The sequence below is a fragment of the Alexandromys fortis genome, unplaced genomic scaffold (genome assembly GCF_014885135.2).
Source record: "Alexandromys fortis isolate MF-2015 unplaced genomic scaffold, M_Fortis_MF-2015_v1.1 scaffold_8_1_9099942, whole genome shotgun sequence".
NCBI classification, from domain to species: Eukaryota; Metazoa; Chordata; class Mammalia; order Rodentia; family Cricetidae; genus Alexandromys; species Alexandromys fortis.
This window is the reverse complement of record NW_026067898.1, coordinates 6,101,226-6,124,532: the sequence shown is the minus strand read 5'-3', so window position 1 is coordinate 6,124,532 and position 23,307 is coordinate 6,101,226. Positions and strand designations below refer to the sequence as shown.

The window sequence follows — 23,307 nt, the reverse complement described above, 5'->3', positions numbered from 1 at the left end:
CAACTCTTTTTTATAAGGATTATATTTACCTCAAAGCCAAGTCTATCCTTTTCTTTCCAAAAACAAAAGTGGGTTACTTTCTTATCCCAGAATTCATCTGGCTTCACTACACATACAAGGGATACCTCAGCCGGAACAACATTCTGCAAAACATAGAAGAATAAGCACAGATTACACATGCGAATGACTTACTAGATGTACAAATCACTAGACACTTGCGGTTATGCTACGATACTTGAAAACGAAGTCTTAAAAATAAGAAAAGAAAGCCAAAGAAATTCTCCAAACTTCAAAACCTAAGTGGCAATAAAGAAAGACAAGCTATTTAGAAGTTTTCGAACAATTCTAAACAGATCGTATGTATTAATCACATTTTTTATACACAGTATTCCTGCTGAAAGCATGTTTAGAGTAAACCACAAGACTTATATTTTAGGTAAGAAACTATTAAAATTAGTTTTTCTAAGGCGCAGGACAAATGTTTTCCAATACCATCATCAAGAAGAATTTCTTCAGGAGATGAGAAATCCATTTTCTCACAAAGTTGGTTTCTTATCTGCCATTACATAAAAAGTCAGGGTTCTTTGTGATCAGTAACTGGGAGAAGACAAACCATCTTCCCACACAACACAGTTTCACATTTTCTACAATGACCAAGAGTGGTAGTTAGCATTATTAACTTAAGTACGTCTCCTTAATCAGGAAGCTGCGCAAACGTCTAACCTGAAGAAACCCCTGCAATCTACTCATTTTTACTCCGTTCTGTTAACATCCCAAACTAACTTCCTCAAATACTCTGCAAAGTTTTACACCGTCTGGGGTCAGAATGCCTGGTCATAGCTGCTAATGCAGTTCAAGCTGGATCCCTGCTGAGTCAGACCTGACTGTGCACCTCTTCCTGGCATGCTCCTCCACCATCGCTGAGCTCATAGCTCCTAGAACGCAAGTCTGAACCTGCCTCACGTGTTTGCCCCTCCACTCCCTCTGCTCAGGGAGTTCTTCATTCTGTGTGCTGTACTGGGGGCTCCCTCCTTAAGGAGGCTTTCCCTGCATCTAGAAGGTGTATGTATCTGTGACTGTCTGTGTGTATCTATGTGTAAGAATATATGTATCTGTGTCTGTTGTCTGTGTGTGTGTAATTGTACTTATGTCTGTGTGTCTGCGTGTGTATCTATGTATAAGAATGTGTGTATATTTCTGTGTATATGTGTATAAAAGTGTGTTTGTGTATTTGTATATGTATCTGAGTGTGTTATCTCTGTGTGTGAGTGTATCTGTCTTATGTATCTGTGTGTGTACATCTGTAAGAGTGTATGTGTTATCTGTATCTGTGTATCTGTATATTGTGTGAATCTGTGTGAGTGTATCTGTGTGAGTTTATTTCTGTGTGTGCATCTGTGTGAGTGTATCTGTGTGTGCATCTGTGTGTGTATATCTGTGTGTGTATACTGGCGTGTGTGTGTGTCCACAGTCATCACAGCTCTCACCACCAATTAATGCTTCTCATTCATTTCCTTAACAGCCCATTGCCTGACTCCTCAACGACACCTAGGCTTCCCAATGGCAGGTACTTATCTATGAATGTCATTCTCTACCTCAGTGCCTGACACACAGAACTCATTCCAACAATATCTGTTAGATAGTTTAATCTTCGTTAGCAGTGGATCTCACTCAAGTAACTGTAGCTTAGAGCTGGAGGCGATGAAGGCAGATCACAATCAGGTGTCTCGCCAGTTCCCCAGGCTCTGGACCAGGTCAACACAGTACTTTTGGAATGAAGACTATATTAGACTTTGAGGGCCCGAGAACCTTTTTCCAACTATTCAGTTCTATGGTGGCGAGTTTGCAAATTTCGTGCACGGTCAGCTCCAGATATTTATTTAAACCCCAAAGTCCAACCACTACTCTAAGCCATCGAGGGCCGCACCAAGTTCTAATTTTTTGGAAAGAGACGGAAAATGATCTTTCCCCAGCAGCATGCCAGTGTTCCTGCAACGACTAGGAAGTCGCTAAGGTAAGCAGCGTGAACTCGGCTGTTTCAGAACCCTTATCACAGAGGCTGGGAAGTTTAGGGTATAGTTTCTTCAGTTACTGACCTATGGAAAAATCAGTATTTCTAAGCCACTGCACAGGAAAACTATGAGAAGCAAGGGAAACAAGGCTCCTCTTTCAGAACATTAGTGATAGGCAGACTGCTCTCACGGAGCTGGGGAAACTACCAAACATCTGACCCCAGCCCAAGATCAAAGCACCGAAGTCACTTCCTGAATAGAGATAGTTAACGAGGAGAAAATGGCCAAGGGAATTCTGGAAAAGTCAGATATGAGTCAGTCTAAATGTCTACAAAATTACCCATCAGGAAGAAAGCACAGCAGGGACTGAGTCTACCGACTGTTCTACAGAACTGCCACAGATCCAAGTGCAGATCACAGCAAGTCCCAAGGGCTCACCAGCGACAGGTGAGTGTCACGATGAGAGGAAGAGCACACGACCATCACCAACGGACTGCTCACCTAAGTGGAATTTAACGACTTTTTCAGAGAAGTCTCGGGTTGGGAGACCACCACATGTTTGGCAGAGGGTTTGCTGTGCCAATTTTAGAAACCAGTCCTCTGAGGACACCTCTTTATCTCAGGACAGAGCCCAGTGAGGACGCATTTAAGTCTTACCCTTAAAAAGGAAGCAACAGGGGCTGGAGAGAAGGCTCAGCAGTGAAGAGGTTGCTCTTCCAGAGGACCCAGGTTCAATTCCCAGCACCCAAATGTCAGCTCACAACTGTCTGTAACTCTAGTCCTAGGGGACCTAACACCTTCTTCTGGTCTCCTTGGTCACCAGGCACAGATGTGATGCAGAAACTACATCCATACAGATTAGAAAATAAACAAACAGTGGAGCAATAGGTAAATAATCTGGGATCACTTCAGACGTGTGGAAAAAGCCAGGGCCCAACACTTGGGCTTTGCCAACTTCTAACTTTGTGAGGCTGAACTTAAATAACGCAGAGTACTGAGTCACGCTCAAGTCTGACACCGAAGTTAAAACCTGTCATTACCTCTCCTCATTGCCGTCCCTCAAATCCTCTCAACCCAACCGTCCTGAGCAATGAATGAAGCACGACACAGGATTCTCCTAATTAAGGATTTAAAGCTCAGTCCCATTTCTCTGAGCGGCCCTAAAGGAGCAGCCCGTCACTGCTCATGCTCAGACTGTCTTTTATGCCACTGATACTTGATAAAACAAACACATGCTACCTGTTCCTGCTGAATGAATTGTATTCTCCCCAAATTAGTCTACCGATGCCTTTCACTGAATTTGGTTCATCTGGGGGTGTCACGCAATAGCTCCCTTTCTGGAAACTTCTAAGGAAGACCAGATACCTGAGAGCAGCCCGCCCCTTGGGATGTTTCCGTGTCACATGACAATGTAGCCTTACAGAAGACAAGGGCTTGCTGAGTCTCTGCTCCATGCCAGAGACTGACAGACCAGTGTGAGGGACATGAAGAAATACAGGACAAGATGCCCCGCCCCCACTCTGCAGACTTAGTGGCTATTTATTAAATGTGAATTTACAAGCTGTTAATAATGTTCTAAAGACACAGCTATGAAATAAATTCTGGGATATAAATTCTTAGTGTGATCATCACAAATCCTAAATTTTTATTTTTATTTCTTTGTGGGTTTTGTTTTCTTAAAGCCGCCACTAGCATTTAAGGCTCACCTGCCAAACTTTTTCAAAATTGACTTGTCCATCCTCCATTCCTGTATAACCAATGAGGAGCCCAGGGAAGAGAGGGAGCCCAGAAAGCACAGCACATGGAGCAGCCCGGTGAGTCCTGTGCCCTCAGTCTTCTCATGTGACAACCACAGGCTTTCTTGCTCAGACTACTTCAACACGCCAATCTAGTTTCAGCCTTTAAAGCTTGTACAGGCAAGGTGAGGCTCAACTCTACTTCATAAATTTAAACATATAAAAATTGAATTTAAGCAATCCAATGGCACTGTGTGAAATCTCTTTTCAGAACTGAGTCATTGTTGAGAAGCCTGGGCATGAACTGATAAATAATATGTACTTGTAATTTTCATCACGGTACCCTGCTATAAAATGGAAAGCACCTCCCGAGTGACAGACACAGGACAAAGAATCACCTGCAGCATTAAGACGACTGTCTTCACCACATTCCACTGAGACTTCCTGCCGTCCACGATCACGGTGAATCCTCTGGCCTTGCATTTCTCACTGAAACAAAATACAATTATGGGTGTTAAACAAGGTCCAGACTCTTCCCTGACCCTGAAGGAGGAAGGCAAAAGCTTTATAGCAGGTGGGGTACAAATCACCTCGCCTGGTCCGACCTACAGTATCAACCAATAAAATTCTCCAGAGTATTCCTTCCATTTCTAACATTGTTTTTCTCATCTCTAGAAGCGTTAGTCACAAGCTGATCAGGAAGGAAAATAACTCTAAGCATGGTAAGTTAAGATCTTTAAAAATTATGAGTGAGTACATCCCATGTTCATCTTTTTGGGTCTGGGTTACCTCACTCAGGATAGTGTTTTCTATTTCCATCTATTTGCATGCAAAATTCGAGAAGTCATTGTTTTTTACCGCTGAGTAGTATTCTAATGTGTATATATTCCACACTTTCTGGAGCACCGGACTGAGCTCCCAATGTCCCAATGAGGAGCAGAAGGAGGGAGAATATGAGCAAAGAAGTCAGGACCACAATGGGTGCACCCACCCACGGAGACAGTGGGGCTGATCTATTGGGAGCTCACCAAGGCCAGCTGGACTGTGACTGAAAAAGCATGGGATAAAACCGGACTCTCTGAATATGGCGGACAATGAGGGCTGCAGAGAAGCCAAGGACAATGGCACTGGGTTTTGATCCTACTTCATGTTCTGGCTTTGTGGGAGCCTACCCAGTTTGGATGTTCACCTTCCTAGACCAGGATGGAGGGGGGAGGACTTTGGACTTTCCACAGGGCAGGGAACCCTGACTGCCCCTCAGACTGGAGAGGAAGGAGAGGAGGAGTGGGGGGGAGGGAAAAGGGAGACTGGGAGGGAAATGGGAGGCGGGGAGGAGGCGGTAATTTTTTTTTCAATAAAAAATAATAATATTACAAAAAAAAAGATCTTTAAAAAAAAGCCAAGGTCCATTCCAACATTCCCTAAAGTTTCTCAATATCTCCTTCTAAAAATGGGACCAAAGAGCCAGGTAAGGACCACTTTCCACGTGCCTAGCACACTTCATACCAGGTTGTATGATTTATGAGGAAATAGCTCACACAGGTGAAAATAATAAGCTATTACTAAACCACTGGAGACTGGCATCTTTGTGCTCAGAGATCCACCACGTTGAAGTCATACTTGCTTTCCAGATTGACTGGACACTTGCATGCTCCACCTCTGACCCATCACTGCCTTGACTTCCTCATTCTTAGTCATCTGGCCAACAAAACGTTACCTTTAGGATGCAAAATGTGTTGTACTGTGTTTAACTATGCAAACATTTACTAAATGTAACGGCTGCTACATGGAAAAGTTCCATCTAAAGACAAAACTACATAGCTACATTCACTGTTATCATTATGTACCTATAAACTTAATGCAAGGACCTCACCTGCCCTCTCTCAGTACAGTGGGGGAAACTTCAGCCTTGCTTCCCAGAGCAAAGACCTGGAAATGAAGGCAGTTCAGCCCAGAGTCCTTTCAACTGCACCCATTAGCGGAAAGGTAGAGCCAACCTTTCTCAGGGATTTCAATCTGGCTGTCTAGGGATTTCTGAGGCCTTCCCTGCTCCCTCCCAGCACCCACAGTAGTCACAGGAGTTAACAACACATATTAACTCTCTAGCACAAATCTAACTAGACAGGCAATTTGTCCAGTTCTCCTGAGAAGCAGTGAGATCACCACGAAGAGGAGGCAGAGTCAGTATTTGGAAGAGGAACAGGATCCTTGGTAGGTAAAGGCAGAAACTGGGCTAAATCAACCGAGATGTATCCCAAAGATAGATAATGCCAGATGAAGCACATGACTACACAGTAACCTGACGTAAAGATTATAACAGCATAAGTTCTGATAGTAGAAAAGTAGAAATCCATGTCCACCAACTGCTAAACAAAAAGAACACAGTGCAGCCACATCCGGAGCACTGTTAAGCAGCTGGCACGCACCACGACACAGATAACCCTTCAGAATACGATGCTAAAAAGCCAGGGTTGAACACCCAGATGTTGTTTAATTCTCTGGTACAAAATGTACAACACAGGCAAGGCCACAGAGCGGATTAGTGGCCGACTGAAGCAGCTGGTGAGAGGAACGCGGGAGGGAACTGCTAACATCTAGATTCTCTGGACAGACGGAAACTGTCTGGAGTCAGTGTGATCACAGGACACCGAGACTACAGTACAAAGCTCTCAATTGCAAATGTTATTAAAATCATATTTTATGACCAGTTAGTGAGATTTGTTTTAAAACTTTATGTATTCAATGTTGGGATCTACACTGGGGGGAGGGGAGGATCCTCTGTGGAAGGGAAGAGTGTGATACACGCCTGTGCCCAGGCACTCGATAGCACTTAAATGCTTGCAGGGGTAGGGGAGAAACCAGACACCCAGTCAGCATTTGCAGATGCAAGTGAAGAAGAAATTCCTAGAGGTCCCACCAAGACACATTTGAAGACCACTATGCCTTAGTGTGTCTGCAAGCCCAGGAAGTCCAGCAGAGTCAGGGCAGTCAGATGCTAAGTGGCCTCTGGAGACAGGCAAGAACTCAGAGTCTTCTAGTTCTTAGAACTTTGCAAGAAATGGAGCCAAGACAAAGTGTTCCAGTGTAGGCCTGCCACCCAGAGACATCCGGTGTTTTCTTGTTAGCATCTGTAACCCTGAGATGTAGGTCACACAATCATTTGTTAAATATGTTTTTAAAAAATAACACTTATATTTCAATGCATACTATAAATTAATCTGGCAGTTAATACTGTGAAAGTAATGAAGCTTGCAAATGCCACCTGTAACAATCTTAAAGGATAAAACACTAAATCTTCTACTGCACTGAAAAAGAACCTTAATTTTCTTACATTTTTCACTAAGATAGAAAATGAAAATACACACAACCCAGAGATACTATTTCAAAACTGCCAACCAAGTGGCATTTCAGATGCATTTCAAAGGGCACGTCCATGGTCTAGGGTGCTATAAATAAGATTCCTATACCATGCAAAAAAGACAAAAAAAATGTGAGATCCCCAACTCCTCACAGCCTTTCTGGGGTAACAAGGCTGGGTTCAAACAGCTCTGTAAAAGAAATGCGGATACAAAACAGCCTCACTTCTGACTCATGAAGGCCTTTCAAGGGATTCCGAGGGTTCGAGCCCTGACGCTTGTAACTATTTCTTGATTTTATCTAGGGGCTCTTCTGCTCAAAGTTCTGCTGATCCCTATCAGCAGACTGTGTTTTTATGATAATGCCGTGTGTGGCATTCATCTTCATCAGAGAACATGCTTGCAGAATGTCAGAATGTTCATCTTCTAAGACTGCTAATTCCTAGCCCAATGTTTTGAGATGAGAAGGCCTTTTAAAGTATGTGATGACATGTCTAATGAGTCAGAATAAATCAGTCTCCATGGACCCCAGCCTCTGCTCTAACCAGTATCTGAGTACTGTGTTCCTCTTCCAAAGCGTACCAGCCATATTCACCTGGCTGGTGTACCCATGAAAATGCGAGAAGAGATGCAGCCATGGGGCACAGTGGTCACCGGCAGGCTGGGGCCTACTAGCTGGGCTCTGACTCTGTCTCCAGCTCCAGTTTGCCACAGGGTTCTGGCCAAGCTGCCAGTGCTAACCCTTTCTATGTTTCAGTTCCCTCATAAGATGGGGGAGAGGGAGCAGAGTTCCTCTCAGAGGAGCAGGAGAATTAAATACCTGAACACCACCTACTGTTTCCTTAGGTGGGGGCGTTCCTTCCATATCTACCACAGGTCAAATCTGGGGTCTACAATGATTCATGTTTTAAAACAGAGCTCAAAGCAGCCACAAGCTGGCTGTAAACAACTACCGTGCTCACCACTTTTACATTTATTTAGTTTTTCGACAAACATGAGTCCTTGAGAATAGTCAGTTAGCAGGTCCTTCAAGCCCACATAGGCATATGCAGAGCTCTGAAGAGAAAAAAGCCATTGGGAAGACAAGGCAGAAACAGGTGCTGACCACTGACTACGGACGACATAGTACACAGCATAGATCTGGGGCAATGCAAATTAAACAGTCCCCCCTCCAGAGCTTCCGGCGTCTTAGAATGTGGAGGATGAAAGCAAAGTTCTTCAGAGTCCACTTCATATGCACAGACACGAATCTATTCCTCATTAATGAGGCAGCAGAAACTCTGGAAAACTTAAAGAACTAAACCAGCCTTGTAAGAACTGGAGAACTACTTTCAAGCACATCACCAGAGAGACAGAGAGAGACTAAGCAGGTTAGCGCTCTGGCTCTTTTGCCTTGCACCACCTGACTCCTAACCGCACACAAGCCAGGAGACTAAGTTGATCTGCTGTGCCCGCACTCAGCCTCAGCTCCCGAGCCACCTGCAGGAGAGCCTCCTGGGGGACTGCGTGTGACTGCACAGGTCTGAGGTTTGTCATCAGCCTCATTACGGATGAGCTCTGCCTCAAAGACAGGTATCAGGAGGCAGATTCATGGAAAAATAGCACGCAGGCCTCTAATCCTGCCCTGCCCATTTTCGTTAATTTTATTTACTTGTTTATTTATTTATTTATTGTATGGGGGTTAGCATATGTGAAAGTCAAAGAACACCCGCAAGATGTGATTTCTCCCTCCACCACGTGGGTCCTGAGTGTCAAACTCAGAAAGTGAGGCTTGCACCTTTATGCACGGGCCCATTGCACCAGCTCTTTTACCTATGAATACCTCCAAACTAGACTTCACAGCCCCTCATTTCTCTTCTTACTGAGGCTCCATGGCAAACAGATGCTTACCCTAGCTGTTCTTGGAAGATTCAAAGTACGAATTCAGAAATCTGTGTGCTGGGGGTGCAGCCAAGAGCCAAGTATTTTACCTGTGCGCTGCCATCAGGCCCTGGTTCTAGTCTTTAACTGCAATTTCACTACTAGAAAAATATGTGATATTTCAGCAGCGAGAACCAATAGGAAACAATACTGAAATGGAAGAAAAGGACACCTGTGGAGTCACCTTGGAATGCTGAGTAGGTAGTCCAAAGTGACGCTCAGCTCATCCATGTTCGTCTGCTCAAGGCATAGTGGGATCGTCAGGATGAGGCCGCTGCGCCTGTCCTTCCCTCCTACGGAAGAGACACATTCAAGTTTACCGGGTATTAAAAAGGAATATGAACATCTTAATCCAATGTTATTAAAACAATTACACAGTTTGGAAATATCTAATGGCTATCTGTAGTTTATAAATGCTTATGATAGTAAAACCAAAAACCACATAAAAATTCAGAAGAAAATGCATCCACGAAATCTTCATCAAAACCAAAATCATTTTAATTTTCTTCCACTTAGGCTGCTGCCTAATTGAATCAGCTCATCAAACACTTCCTGGGTGCCTAGGACAATCAGCGCTCGCCAGGAAAACAAACTTGCATCTGGAAAGGAAAGCTCGAAGTCATAACAACAGAATGAATTACGGCCACTAATTTCCTATGCTGTGTCTTCATATAAAATCCATTAAAATGCTATAAAAAGAAATGGAGACAACAGAGAAAATTATTTAAAAAAAAAAAAAAGCTGTGGTAAGTGTAAGAAAAGCAGAAGCTGGAGGGAGAACTCGCGGAAGTGTGAACACCAGGTTGAAAGAACACGCCATGACAGATGGCCTGAGCTGCTGGGAGAGGAGCCGGGGATCCACCTGAGATAGAAAGCACTGGGAGACGCGTCTACGTGCTAAACTGATTAGCAGCAAATAACGTACTCATTTGATTATCTGATTCAGAGCAAAATAACACACTCAGTCACAGCCATGTGAGGCAGGACAGCCAGCTGTAGCCTGTCAGACGGCAGTAGACACAGCAGGGAACGTGGCAGACGCCAGGAAGTGGAGCACGCTGAAATCTCAAGTCCTGTCCTGTTTGCCCTCAGTGTAAACTGTAACTTTTTAAGCCAGCCTGATAATGAGCACCTGCAACCTAAGCACCCAAGAGGCAAAGGCCGGAAGACAGCAAGTTCAACACCAGTCTGAACTACAAAGTGAGACCATCACACAGCCAAGGGCTGTGGACAGTGACGAGTTCAATTCCCAGCACTGCAAAGGACACAAGCCGACTTAGAGCTTTTATTCATACTGCCCATCTTTCAAACTTCTGCTAGATTCACGCTGAAGCCTCCTGTCAGAACCAACCGACATTTACAATAGTTTTAGAAGCCTAAACACCAGCAAATCCTGAAGAAAACAATTCTGTATGATCTCTAGCAATTCATCACTAAAAACTGAAAAGCCTGAGGTGAAAAAGACTTCCATTAGTGACAGAAATGCGCTCCATGGCATGACAGCAATAGGGGCTATTTTCTATGCAACTGTTGGTATTGAACCACTTTGTCTAACATCAATAAACCGCAATTTCGGAGGGTTCGACCTAATACGCAGCGACTCAATAGCATTTCTGTTGATTAGAATATAGGCTTTATTTCTTTTTAATGGATTACATGAGCGACTTTGGTAATTGTGTTGGTTTGAAAACATTTTTCTGTATTGGTCAAGAGGTAAGATTTTTTTTAAAATATTTTTTATGGTTTATTTAACATTATTTTATGTGCGTTGATGTGAAGGTGTCAGATCCCCTGCAACTGGATCTTCAGAGAGTTGTGAGCTGCCATGTGGGTGCTGGGAATTGAACCCGGGTCATCTGGAAGAGCAGTCCATGCTCTTAACCACTGAGCCAATCCCTCCAGCCCAAGAGGTAAGATTTTAAGAGAAGTTACCCTCTTGTTCTGTTCAGACAAGGTCTCTCTATGCTGCACCACCTGTCCTGGGGCTCTCTATACAGACCTGGCCTCGAACTCACAGAGATCCACCTGCCTCTGCTTCCTGAGTGCTGGGATTAAGGTACACGCCACCATGCCTGGCTTGGGCAAGGGAACTTTCATTTGTTCTTCAAAACTGTTCAGTTTTACTCATGCATTTAAACTAGACACACAAGCGTTCACACGTAGGCTGTAGGTGATATCTAAACCACCTTGAAATTTTCCTTTTAGGGGTCAGGTTTAATCCTCAAGACTACACTACCCTGAACTCCACATCTTCAGCTTCTTTCAGGGTACAAAAATAGCTACTGGTGTGTAAGCGGAAGGGTCAGAAGCCACGAGAAACAGACTTTCACAACAGCTATGGTGGACGAGGTAAAGGATGCACACGGACAATGTTGTTACTGGTGTAAAGAAGAAGCCAGCATCCACAGATGCCAGCAGTGGAGTCAGACACACATTTCAATGTGCAGAAGCAAGGGAAATTGAAACAATCCTCCTGGAGGATGCCTGGCATGTCCAAAGCACTTCAAGGCAGTTGCTGTGTTTGTTTGGTTGTTACTGTCCGAGACAGAATCTCCTACAGCAGCAGACTAGTCTCAAGCTTTTGCTCCTCCCGCCTCAGCCTTCTGAGTGCTGGGATTACATAGGTGCATGCCAACTCACCAATCCTTATAGCCTGCTCAATACTTCCAGTTGTAAGAATTTACATTATCAAACAATCATTATGAAATTCACAAGGCTACAGATATGAATGCTATTTCATCCACATCCAAACACAAGTTGTGATTGAAAACACAAGTTTAAAAAGAAAACACATATTAAATTAGGAATAACACCACCAGTAGAATTCAGCTTCTTGTTTTGTCAACGTTACCATCTTCATCAGGACAATACGGCAACTTACAAAGACACATCCGACGTTTGGGGTTAAAAAAGAAATCAGAATTATCGAGACAATGACAAGAGCTCAGGGAACTAGGAAAGAAAAAAACAAAGAGACTATAGTCTGAGTGACCCTAAACTGCAGGGCCACAGAGTGCAGTCTCTCCCGATATAGTCAATTATTGAGACTCCAAAGTCACTGGGCCAGAATGCAGCATACCACAGCTCTCACGGGAGAGGAGGGTCCTCCGTCTTCACCTTCAATCGTCTTGGCGGATGTACACTTCTTGTTAGTAACTTTAAGCAAACCCAAGAGAGTACAGAGAACAGAAGTGGCATGTTGTAACTCTGGCAGCACAGTGGAAGCTTCCTGAGAGCAGTGGAGGACAGAAGCTGAGAGGAGTGGAAGCTATCACTCCAGGAACAGCTGCTGAACGCTAGTCTGTCGACCATCACTGGGTACTCAACTTTACTTCAGGAGTGAGAAGTCGTGACTTCACTAGCATGGCGGTCAGTCAGTCAATCACAGAACAGAGTAACAACCAGATGATGAGGAACCAGCAGCAAGGGATCATGGCAACCCATGCGAGAAATGCCTTAAAAACAAAACCTTATAATAGAAACTCTACAGTCCCTCTGTTAAAGCAATCATAGAAAGCTCACCTACGGAAGAACTCTGGACACGTACCTGACAGGAAGGCCAGCTTTTTCTTCAGGATGGGCAGTATCACCGAGGCCTCCATCTCACTCCTGCCTGAGAAAGAGAGAAATGTCAGCCACAGCGCGGCAAAGACTCTAACTCATGTGACCATTTATTTATCCAGGTAAGTCTGTTTGGTTTTAAGGGAGCTGTAGATATTTTAGTGGCATCTCTGCCCTTTCCCCACAAGATACCAGTGGCACCCCCACTCCCTGCTGGGACACCGCCCTAAGTGCACACTTTGCCAAACATTCTTCAGCAGGCGAAGCTGCAGCTGGCTGAGAACCAAGGGCTTTAGTGCTTTTCAGAGCAACACCCCCAAGCCAGCACACTGACTGTAGACAGCAACAGCTCAAAAATTACTTCAGTTATTTTATTAATCCACGAAGTAGGCAGTCAGTCTTCCCTCGCTCTCCGTATTCCACAGCTTGTTCCAAACAGCTGATCCCTCTGCCGTGGCACTAGCAGCCCCTGATTCCATGTTCTTCCTCCTCCCTAACAGCTCTAACAGACCGGAAGCACTGTTTACTCCAAGGTGTTTCTCAGCAAAGTCTCAATTACTAGCTTCAGCATTCCACATTTCACAGTTCAGATTCTCCTGGAGGGGGTAATCTATTTACTAGCTGACTTCATTTCTTTTGCTTTTGTGACTATTGTTTTTGTTCAAGGTGGGGTCTCCCTCTGTAGCCCAAGCTGGCCTGGAACTCATAATGTACCCCAGGCTAGTCTCACCCTGTGCCATTCTGAGTTTATCCTTCAGGGCGAGCCACAAGGGACTGTTTGGTTTTCCAGAGTCCACCCAGTCATTGCAGGGGTTTATGGCTCTCTACAAAAAGGGAATATTCACCAGTCAGTGCTGGGAGCAAGTCAGGTTTCCTTAAATGGAGGCTCTGGCAGGGCAGGCACTCTGAGACCTGGCCAGCCCTTGATACTCCCAACTAGGACTTGAGAAAAGCAGGCTCTTTAAAACATGAAAACAAAAAAAACTGAAGCTCAACGACACTGCCCTCATACACTGAGCTGCAGGGCTGAGAGAGGATTCTCCAGCCCATCCCACCCAGCACAGACAGGCCAGTCCTGGAGAGTACTGTGAGAACCCAGTGAGAGCTGCTCTCCTAAAAGAGCAGAAAATATGACTGGATTTCGAGTCCAGCAAGGACCCTGCCATGAGTCTATCCCATTCCAGCCACTATGCTGTCTGCTGAAATAAACCATTCAGGTTATAGCCCTGTCCTGCAGAAAACACACTCTTCAAAAAAAAAAAAATCCCGAATTTGAAAAAGAAAAATATATATAGTCATCAGATAATGGCTAATTAAGCAAGGCTAATTAAGCCAGTGAACTACTTTATAGGCTTTGTGGGTAAGAGAAAAACAAACAAACAAAAAACCACCACCATTCCCACCTGCTACAAAGAAAACAACCTGTCAAACCAATTGATGTATCCGTAAGTTCTGCTCCTCAAACATTAGTTTTCTATTTGTTCTGTTCATTGTGATTCTATATTAGCCAAGCTAACAGAAAGGAGTTCACACAAGCTCATGGTTTTACATCCTGACAGAAAACCTATAGCATTTCGTGTTTCTAAATCAATACTGTGGTTTGATCAGTTGTTATCAGCTGCACAAGAACCCTGAAATTCGTGTTCACATCTTAGCGCTCACCCCGTGCTCACCTTGGGGTCCTGACCTGAGATAAGGTTTGACAGCAACGCTAATGATTATGTTAATTAACATTTACCTTACACTCAGTGTTTATTACAAGCTTTGCCCTATAATGACTTCACGTATTGACTTAACGTTCCCAATAATGTGAGGTAAGAGCTAGCTACCCCAACATCACATGGCTCGTGAGTGTGGGAATCGGGACTCAGAAACAGGCACTCCAGTTCCATCATAATATGCTACCCGCTCACCAACCAACAGCTCTGGAAATACGGTGGCATTTAGGCAATTAAACACCAACCTGTCTAGACTGGGTACACACAACAGATATGCAGCAAAACAGAACATGAATCTTTAGTCTTTGTCCTTGGAACTTCCTGAGTGACAGAAGGGAGTGTCTCTGGTGACTGCTAACTTGCCCCTTCCTATCACTCCCATGCTAACAGAGCAAATTATGGCAGAGCCACCATGAGTTCAAGGGAAAGCCTGAACTGCCATCACACTCCAAAACTCTGAGGAGAGAAGGGGAACAGAAACTAGCATCCCATAATTTAATCCATCATAGCCACACAATAAGACATCTGCCGGTCAGGCAGTGAGCACACAGGGTGCAAAGAGTCTGCATGAACACGTGTTCTGAAACCGCTCCACACTTCACCACAAGTGTGTCCTCTTTTTGTCTAGGCCTGGGCTGTGGCATTCGTTCCTGGGACCTGAGACCCAGTGAATCAGCAAAACCTAGGGAGGCCATGACCTGAGAAGCCCTGATCTGGAGTAGTCTGAGACCCAATACCTGCTACTTGGGGTCAGTCAAGTGAGATTCGGCCTTTAAGCGCAGGAGTTTTACACTAACTCTGGAACACGGTGCCCAAGTGAAGTGAAGTGAAGAGCTGGCAGTGATTGTGAGGAAACCCCGTGTACTTCGTGTCAGAAGTACACGGTAGAGACAGCTGTATGTATGCCCGTGATACAGAACCAGAAGAGGGGAAAACCACACCTACTATAAGAAGTTTTAGGTCTGAAAGCTAGGAACAAAGAGCTGCTGAGATACTAGAACACACCAGCTCGGCCTCAAGGTCCCTTGGTCACACAGCAAAACTGGCTTCCTAAGCAGGTTGTTCCTATCTGGTTAGCACCACAAGTTCCGAGCAGTCTTTAATCCCTTCTGGTCCTGAAGCCTGTTGTTCTACTCATCAGTTCCATGCACTATACAACACTTTTCCAGGAAATTCTTTTTATCTGCTTAGGTCAGCAGGGAATTTTCTTCCGGTCAAGGCTGACTTAAGGAACACAACTCAGCACTTCACAGTGTCTCTCATCACTTCCAACTTTATTTACAAAATCTGTTATCAGGGCTGGAGAGACGGCTCAGTGGTCTTACAGAAGACCTGTGTCTGGTTCCCAGCACCCACATGGGGACTCAAGACACCTTGTGACTCCAGCCCAGGATCAGATTCCCCTCTTCTGAACTCCATGAGCGCCAGGCACACAAGTGGTGCACAGATAAACATGCAGACAAAACACTCATGCACATAAAATAAATTTATTTTTTTAAAAGTCAGTTAGCACATGGAGGCTTTGACCTTTGCAACAGCAGCTTGGAGCTGCAGTTACAGGGAGCTATGAGCTGATTGAAGTGGGTGCTGGGAAACTGAACCTGGGCCTTCCAGGAGACAAGAGTATCTGTGCTCCTGAGACCCCACTAGGCACAAGACACAATGGCTACAGGAGACCCTGGCGTACAGACTGTGTTGCTAGAGCTTTGCAAGCTGGTTTATGGAATTTACACTATTTACTCCCCAAGCTTAGCTGTTTACCACCGAGTTCTCCTGTGTGCAAAGGAGCAAACAGGAATTTCCATCTTCTGTTCTAGGCTCACCCTCGCAGGCTGGTCCTGAGGCAGCCTTCTGTTTTCTCCCTATCTCCTCGGAGGCAGCTGAATCTCCTTGACGGTGTGGCAAAGTACTAGTGTTTTTTTTACCTAAGAATTTTTTTTTTGTTAGTTTTTTGTTTGTTGGGTCATGCTGAAAATGACAAAGAGCAATGGAAAATACACATTTGTGGGGCACAGATCACAATCAAACACAATGGAGTATAAACTGTGAGGCCACGGAGAAGGCCTCCTTCCTACCAATCTCTTCCACGGCCGCCACTAACAAACGAGCAACGGAACGGGCACGACTGCACAGCAACTCTAGCTCTCCAGGTTCCGGCTTAGGGCCAGAGAGACGGTCCAGCCAGCAAGAGTCTTTCTGCTCTTCCAGAAGACCCTGGCTCGGTTCCCAGCACCCTCATCAGGCAGCTGATAGCTCCTTGTAACTGGAGCTCCGAGGAGCATGAAGCCTTCTTCTGGCCTCCACAGCATTCACTGGTATATACGCCTCCTTTTTAAGTTGTTATGGCTTAGCTTTTCAAGTGTTTACAGAACCTTTTTTTTTTTAAATTTGCTTCTCTGTTAATGACTTGTGGAAGAGTTAAATTATGCATAAAGTACAGAGACTAAAGGAAAGCTCTTATAAACATAAAAACTCTCCAGAGTGCAATGTTAGATAAGACAGGGGCACACACAAGCATCATTTCTCACAAGAAAAGGGTACTCACTACAGACATATGGATGAGCCATACTCTCAGTCAAACAGTAGAGCCGGCAAGAGACAGCACCCGGTATGACGATGGACACTAGCTGGGAAGACACACTTCCCAAAATCGGCCAAGTACAGCAGGACATGCTTAGCAAAAAACCAGATGAGAACACATGACTGAGATGTTCATAGTTCATGTGTGGTCACTTAAAGCAGTCTAATTTATTAGGTAAAAATAAAATTAATAAAAGATCATTATATAAAGGGGACAGAAAGCCTTGCAGGTTGGAAAGGGAAAAAGAAATCCACTCCTGGCTATACATTAATTTCAACCACGGAGGGGGTGGGCCTGAAAGTACTCTGCATTTGTACTATTTGGTTCCCAATATCTGAAGTAATGAAGGGTATCTTAATAAATTTCCTTACAGAAAATTTCAAATGCCACTGAGCTGCTGCTGAAGCAAGAAGTGACAGGATCCAAGAAGCAGAAATCCACAGAGACGACATTCTCCTAACAACTGCAGGCACTCCAGCTCGATGGGGTTTGCCAAGGTCTTGGCAGAAAAAGCAGGACAACCCAGTAGTTTTGTCGACATCTTGTCTTCCCCAAGAGCTGAGAAAAGCATCTTTACCCCTGTGTCTTCTCGCCCACTCCCTGAACAAATCTGTGTAAGAACTTACTCGACGGAGGCATGGCTACGTACTAGATACCGTCGGCAGTCTTAAATACCAGAGCGGCAGTGAACGCAAGGATGTAAAATAATTCAGCAGAACACTCAACCCCGAGCCTGCAGCCTAGGTACTCAGTGCCCCATGCTCACGGCAGCCACACCCACCCCCCACCAAGTTCTCTTCCCACAGACCCTGCAGCCCACAGCCGTCCGTGGAGGCTAATTCTGGAGGTGGAGGGAGAAGTCGATTAAGGCCATCAGCAGCAGCCGTTAGAGGGCAGCAGAGCATGCCCCCAGCAGCAGGACAGGACAATTACAGGCCTTTTAATCAAGACTCGGCAAATTACACTTCAAAAGAGATTATAATTGATGATATGTGTGGGGGTACTGGAACTCTTCTTTCAATAAGGATAAATCAACCGGTCTGCTTGGAAAATTCAGTTAAGATTCTTTGAAGAGTTTTTTAACAGCCAGAGAAAACCCATTAGGATTGCCTGAGGCTAACTACATCACCTCTAATAAATCTACATCATGTAGACACATAATGGCCATGAACAAACCAGAACACAGGCTCCTGAGCCTTGTATGCCAGGCAAATACTGAAACATGGCTTCCCTTGAAAGCAGGTTGGGCATAGGTTCGACCGTCTTTGAAATGAGAACAGACACAACAAGCACGGGCCAGCATTCAACTGCTTCCCTGCCTGGCTCACAGTACCCACGCGCAACACAGCTCAAGCACCAGCTCTGCTGGGCACTGGCGCGACACAGGGGAACTTTCATGTGGCCGCTGTGTTATTGCAGGTGCTGGCAGGATTAGTAACCGAGTTTTAAAACAATGGAGACAGTTTCAAGGGAACGAACAGCAATCCTCTGGGAAGACTCTCCGTGAACACAGTAAAAACAATGGCTGGCTTTTGACACATGTATCTATGAAGATCCTCCTCCACCCTCTGATTTCCAGATCCCAGCCCCTTCACCTGCTATGGGTAGTCCTGGCCTGGCCGGGGCAGCGTTTCTCTGGGCTGTGATCATCTCTCTTCTCCCAAGACCTTGCTTCTAGAAAGAAGTGTTTTGTTTGTTGTTTTGTTTTCCTAGCCTCAAAGATACACACAAATTCCATTAGGCTGAACTCGGACTAAATCCCATTCCCTAGACACTGATGCTCCTAATACATTTCAAGGGAGGCTCCGCCAGATGTGTTTCAAGGTCCCAGATCACAAACAATAAGAATATAAATTAGTATCTGGGCAGTGGTGGTACACACCTTAAATTCCAGCACTCTGGAGGCAGAGGCGGATAGATCTCTGTGAGTTTGAGGCCAGCCTGGTCTACAGAGCTAGTTCCAGGACAGCCAGGGCTGTTACACTGTTACGCAGAAAAACTGTCTCGAAAAAGCAAAAAAAAAAAAAAAAAAAAAAAAAAGTTTAAAAAGTTAATGAGCTTTAGTCCTGTTACTTATATGTCAGATACCACAAAGGAAAGAGCACTTTTGTTCAAATAAGACTACCTATAGTATGCATTGACATTTTTGAGTGTTTATTTACATAGTGTAAAAAGGGTTAACCTTAGCTTAAAAGCTACCCCCTCACCAAAACTATTTTTAATTTTTATTTTATGTATACGACTGTTTTGCCTACATGTATATATGAACAGTGCATGCATGCCTGCAGCCAGAAGAGTGTACCCAATACTCTGGACCTAGGGCAACAGATAGGTTTTGGGTCACCATGTTTATGCAGCAGGTCTTCTGCAAAAGCAGCCAGTTCTCTTAACCCCTAAGTCATCTCGCCAGCCCCAGAGAATCCTTTACTTTTATGGGCATAATCACTGAAACTAGCTCTAAGACTGAAGAGCGGGTGAGTTTATTCATGTACTTAGGATCTGGCATATAAGATAGTAATTGCTCAGTGAACACTGCTTACTACCGGAAGCTAGTTTTCCTTCCTCCACTCACTGCTAGCTACCACCACCAATTCCACTGAGCTCACAGTAAGAGCATGCACACTAAAGCCTTCTTGGGTTAACAGATGAAAACAGTCCCAGCCATGTTATAAGTAACACGTGTCCAGATACTCTGTAATGGCCCAAGAGTCCTTCACCTGTGATTCTACCAATATCTCCACAGGATCTCGTTTTATCAGAGGAGAAAATGAGGGCCAGATGAATACTGTGTGTAGGTCACAGAAATGAAGAGACTGCAGCTCGCAGGGGTGGAGGCAACAGATCATCTAGAACCACCTTTCTATCATTTCACTTCGGAGCACAGGGGAATTAAAATGGGTGGATTTCATGGGATATAAACTGTACCTTGCTAGCGCTGTCAAGACATTTAATGCAACAACAGTAGTGTCCATCTGTAAGTCAGGAACAATCTGGATACAAATGATGTGCAGTTAAGGAGTAAAAAACAACTAAAAGTATGCGAGCAACCTGCTCCCAGAAGTCTGCTCCGCTCACCACGTTGCAAATGCTTAGTAATTCATGCCAGCACAGCTGTGATCAGAGCAAGAGGCTCCAAGAGCATCAGCAGCAAAGACAGAGTCCCCTCAACACTTCACACACTGTGGATGATGCTAAGGTCGAGTTTTCTAAAGATGCCTTTTCCCTGGAAGCTGAGAAACCAGAATGGAGGTTCCAGACTTGGAGAAGGCACGCCCAGACAGCACTGTTTGTATCCTCCCAAGACAGGAGGGCAAAGGAGAAGCACTGTGTCTTCCTAAGACAGGACAGAGCAGCAAAAGGAGTGTTTGCTCCCTTCAGCCTGACATCCGCTGGTAAGAGGGCTAGTTCCACTCACGAGGCCAGCAGCTGCTGCATCCATCCCGCGGGAAGCGTACTGCCTGCCACCTCCGCGAAGGGGGCCAAGTCCTCCTAGGTGGACACTGAGTGGCCACAGCACTGCATCCGGAAAGGGACACACACTTGGACTAGGACTGACCGTCTGTCGATAACTGCTCAAAGTGGAAGATGGGCAAAACTGCTTTCTTTTTTCCCTGTGTTTCTTTATATTTAAAGATGCCCCAAATAAATGCCCAATCCTTTAAACACAGGAACACTGTGAAAGAGGAATCATAATCCTTTAAGCAGCACTTTCCAGTTTGCATTTTATTTTTAAATTTCAAAGCCAACAGAGAAAGCCAGATACGGCACATGGCTATAAGCCCAGCTTTCAGAGGGTGGAGGCAGGAGAATTGAGTTTGAGGACAGCCTGAGCTATACATTGAAACTGTCTCAAACAAACAGAAACATTAGAATTCAGGAAACAGGTTACATGTGCCCTGAAAGGGCTCTCACATTCGCCAAGGTAACCTAAGGGTCTGTGTGAGTAACCACTAAGTACCTGGACCTCAACTAGGGTGGCTGAGGGGGAAGAGACCTCATCTGACAAACTCCATAGCAGAGAGGAAGCCATGGGCGGCAGGCAGCCGTGAGGTGCATGGAATTCCAACTCTGCCATGTTGTTGGCACTCAAACTTCTCGGGTCAAGTTCCTTAAGCCTTTCTCATTTTGTAGCTAGTCATCTTCTCAGCAGCCGCCCTCTCTATCACCACCACCTCACACAGTTCTCAGGTGATTAATTATGAGGAAAAGTAAAACACTATGTCCACAGCACCTATTCACTGTGACAGGCAGACAGGAAGTGTGGCTGGTCAGACAAGCAGATGAATTTGCTAGGTGAAGTATCAACGAATATAAATGCTATAGTTTGAGTCAGACAAATAGTCTTCAAAGTTGTATGCATGGTTCATATTAATATTTAAAGGCATGTTCTGAATGGAATCGCAATCTCTTCTCCCTGTGTGGTCAATAAAGACAAAACAGGTACTCTTTCTGAGATCAAAGCAGGTGCGGTCTTCACTGTCTGAGTATCCTACCCGCTGACTGAGGAGACGCCCCACACGTGGCCACTGCACAGCGAATCCTGTTGACCCCCGACACCCCCTCATGGCCACAGCTCCTTTCTCAGCTAGGTGCCATTTAGCAAAATAATTAGGAAGGAAAATAAGCTTAGATAATTTTAAACTGGCCCAAGCACTATGAATAGAGTGTGTATTTGCTTTGAACAGAATATTAAATTACATAGTTCAGAGACATTTGCTGAAACAGTTTGGGCCCTGGCCCATTCGGATCATGAACGAAGAGAGACACTTTATAAAGCCCTCTTTATCCTGAGCCAACTCTAACTTTAGGCTTTTGGAAATGGCTTACTTGACTTCACAGTGTACACATTGAGTTTTTATTATTTATATTTCAACAAATGTATAAGTCATTAATTAACATGCATTTTCCTTTTCCTGAAATTATACCTTAGCTTTTATTACAATAATTTCCATCACCCCATCTCACTCTTTTTTTACTTTATTACCTATGAATATTTTTCAACTTGTAGTTTTTCCTGTTACCATTTAGATGGCTTCTCTGACTCTGTCACCCCATTGTCACTTGGCAAAATAACCTGGTCTGTTATCCACAAAAGAACTGCAGAGGGAAATCTAGGGTCCCTCTGGGTAGCTACAAAGAAAAGCTTATACTGGAAAGTGTCTCCCAACACTTGATGCAACAGAGCCCCCGCTGGTTATCAGGCACCGTAATTCCTGCAACTCCACACTCGAGACGGCGACGACAGAAAACAGCAAACGCAACCATGGGGCCATGCAACATGCAAAGTCTTTTTCTTAATGAAAAACTGTAGCAATTATTTGCTTTACAAGAAGTAATCTAAGGTTCTTCGACATTTGTGTGTGTGTATGCACACGTGTGTGCATGCGTGTTAAATAAAAGATGAGGGATGTAGCTCAATTAGAATATACAAGGCCCTGGACTCAATCCACAGTGCCAAAAAGTAAAGCAAGACTTAAAGGACTCGCCGGTCGGTGGTGGCGCACGCCTTTAATCCCAGCACTTGGAGGCAGAGGCAGGCGGATCTCTGTGAGTTCGAGACCAGCCTGGTCTACAAGAGCTAGTTCCAGGACAGGCTCCAAAGCCACAGAGAAACCCTGTCTCAAAAAATCCAAAAAAAATAATAATAAAAATAAAAAAAGGACTCTTTCCAAGTAGTCACCACTTCCAAAACAAAAGATACCAGTTCAGTAGGTGGTACCCAGACAGCACTTCCTGGTCCAGTGACTGCATTGCCAGTCACGTCCTAACTGCTACATTCTGTCCCTGAACAGGAACAGGGTTATAAGGAGATTCTATCTGGAGCAAACAGATCCTGACTGTGCCTCCCACTCAGTGTTAGTACCACAGTGTGACAGAATTCTTCTATTAAATCTCCCTTTTAGCTCAAACTCACACAGACTTCAAGTCTCAAATTACAAAGACAACCAAAGCTAAAACAATTACTCACCCTGACTCCCTCCCCTGTGATCTTCTTTATGCCTGGAAATCTACCATGGCATCTGTCAATCACTAAGGCAACAGCCTATTCATGGTACTCAAACCCTCACGGTGGTAAAGTGCATGCTATGTCTTGTTTTGCCAGGCATTTTCTCTTGGCATCAAAGGCATTGTGATTGTGAGTGTGTGTGTATGTGTCTGTCTGTCTGTCTATGCATGTATGAGAGATTGTGTGTGCATGTGTGTGTATGTATGTGGGTGTGCACGCGCATGAGCGTGTGTGTGTATTGCTAATGTGAAAAGCCTTACCACTATTCTCGCCTAGGCTACACATCCTCCTTCTTCCATGCTGCTGTGCTGAGGGGTTCTACTCCATTTTTAACTACGATACCCCTCCTGTGTGTTGGAAGGCAAGAAGTTCTATTTGGGGCTTCTGAAAACAATGGCAGAAAGAAAGAAAGAAAA

General features: G+C 44.7%; 1 protein-coding gene across 7 annotated transcripts in view; it reads right to left on the bottom strand.

Moving 5' to 3' along the window:
- Sestd1 (SEC14 and spectrin domain containing 1) overlaps positions 1 to 23,307 on the bottom strand; it is an 89,082-nt gene that overhangs the window by 38,697 nt on the left and 27,078 nt on the right. For 3 of the 7 annotated variants that reach the window (XM_050120269.1, XM_050120266.1, XM_050120274.1), the window contains 4 exons: positions 12,572 to 12,637; positions 9,209 to 9,317; positions 4,147 to 4,237; positions 30 to 143 (listed from right to left, as the gene is read on the bottom strand). In XM_050120269.1, coding sequence (XP_049976226.1) covers positions 30 to 143; positions 4,147 to 4,237; positions 9,209 to 9,317; positions 12,572 to 12,626 — 369 coding nt within the window. In that variant the 5' untranslated portion in view covers positions 12,627 to 12,637. Of the gene's footprint in view, positions 1 to 29; positions 144 to 4,146; positions 4,238 to 9,208; positions 9,318 to 12,571; positions 12,638 to 23,307 lie in introns of those variants that run through there. The other 4 variants (XM_050120283.1, XM_050120293.1, XM_050120301.1 and 1 more) reach the window with 2 other exon arrangements.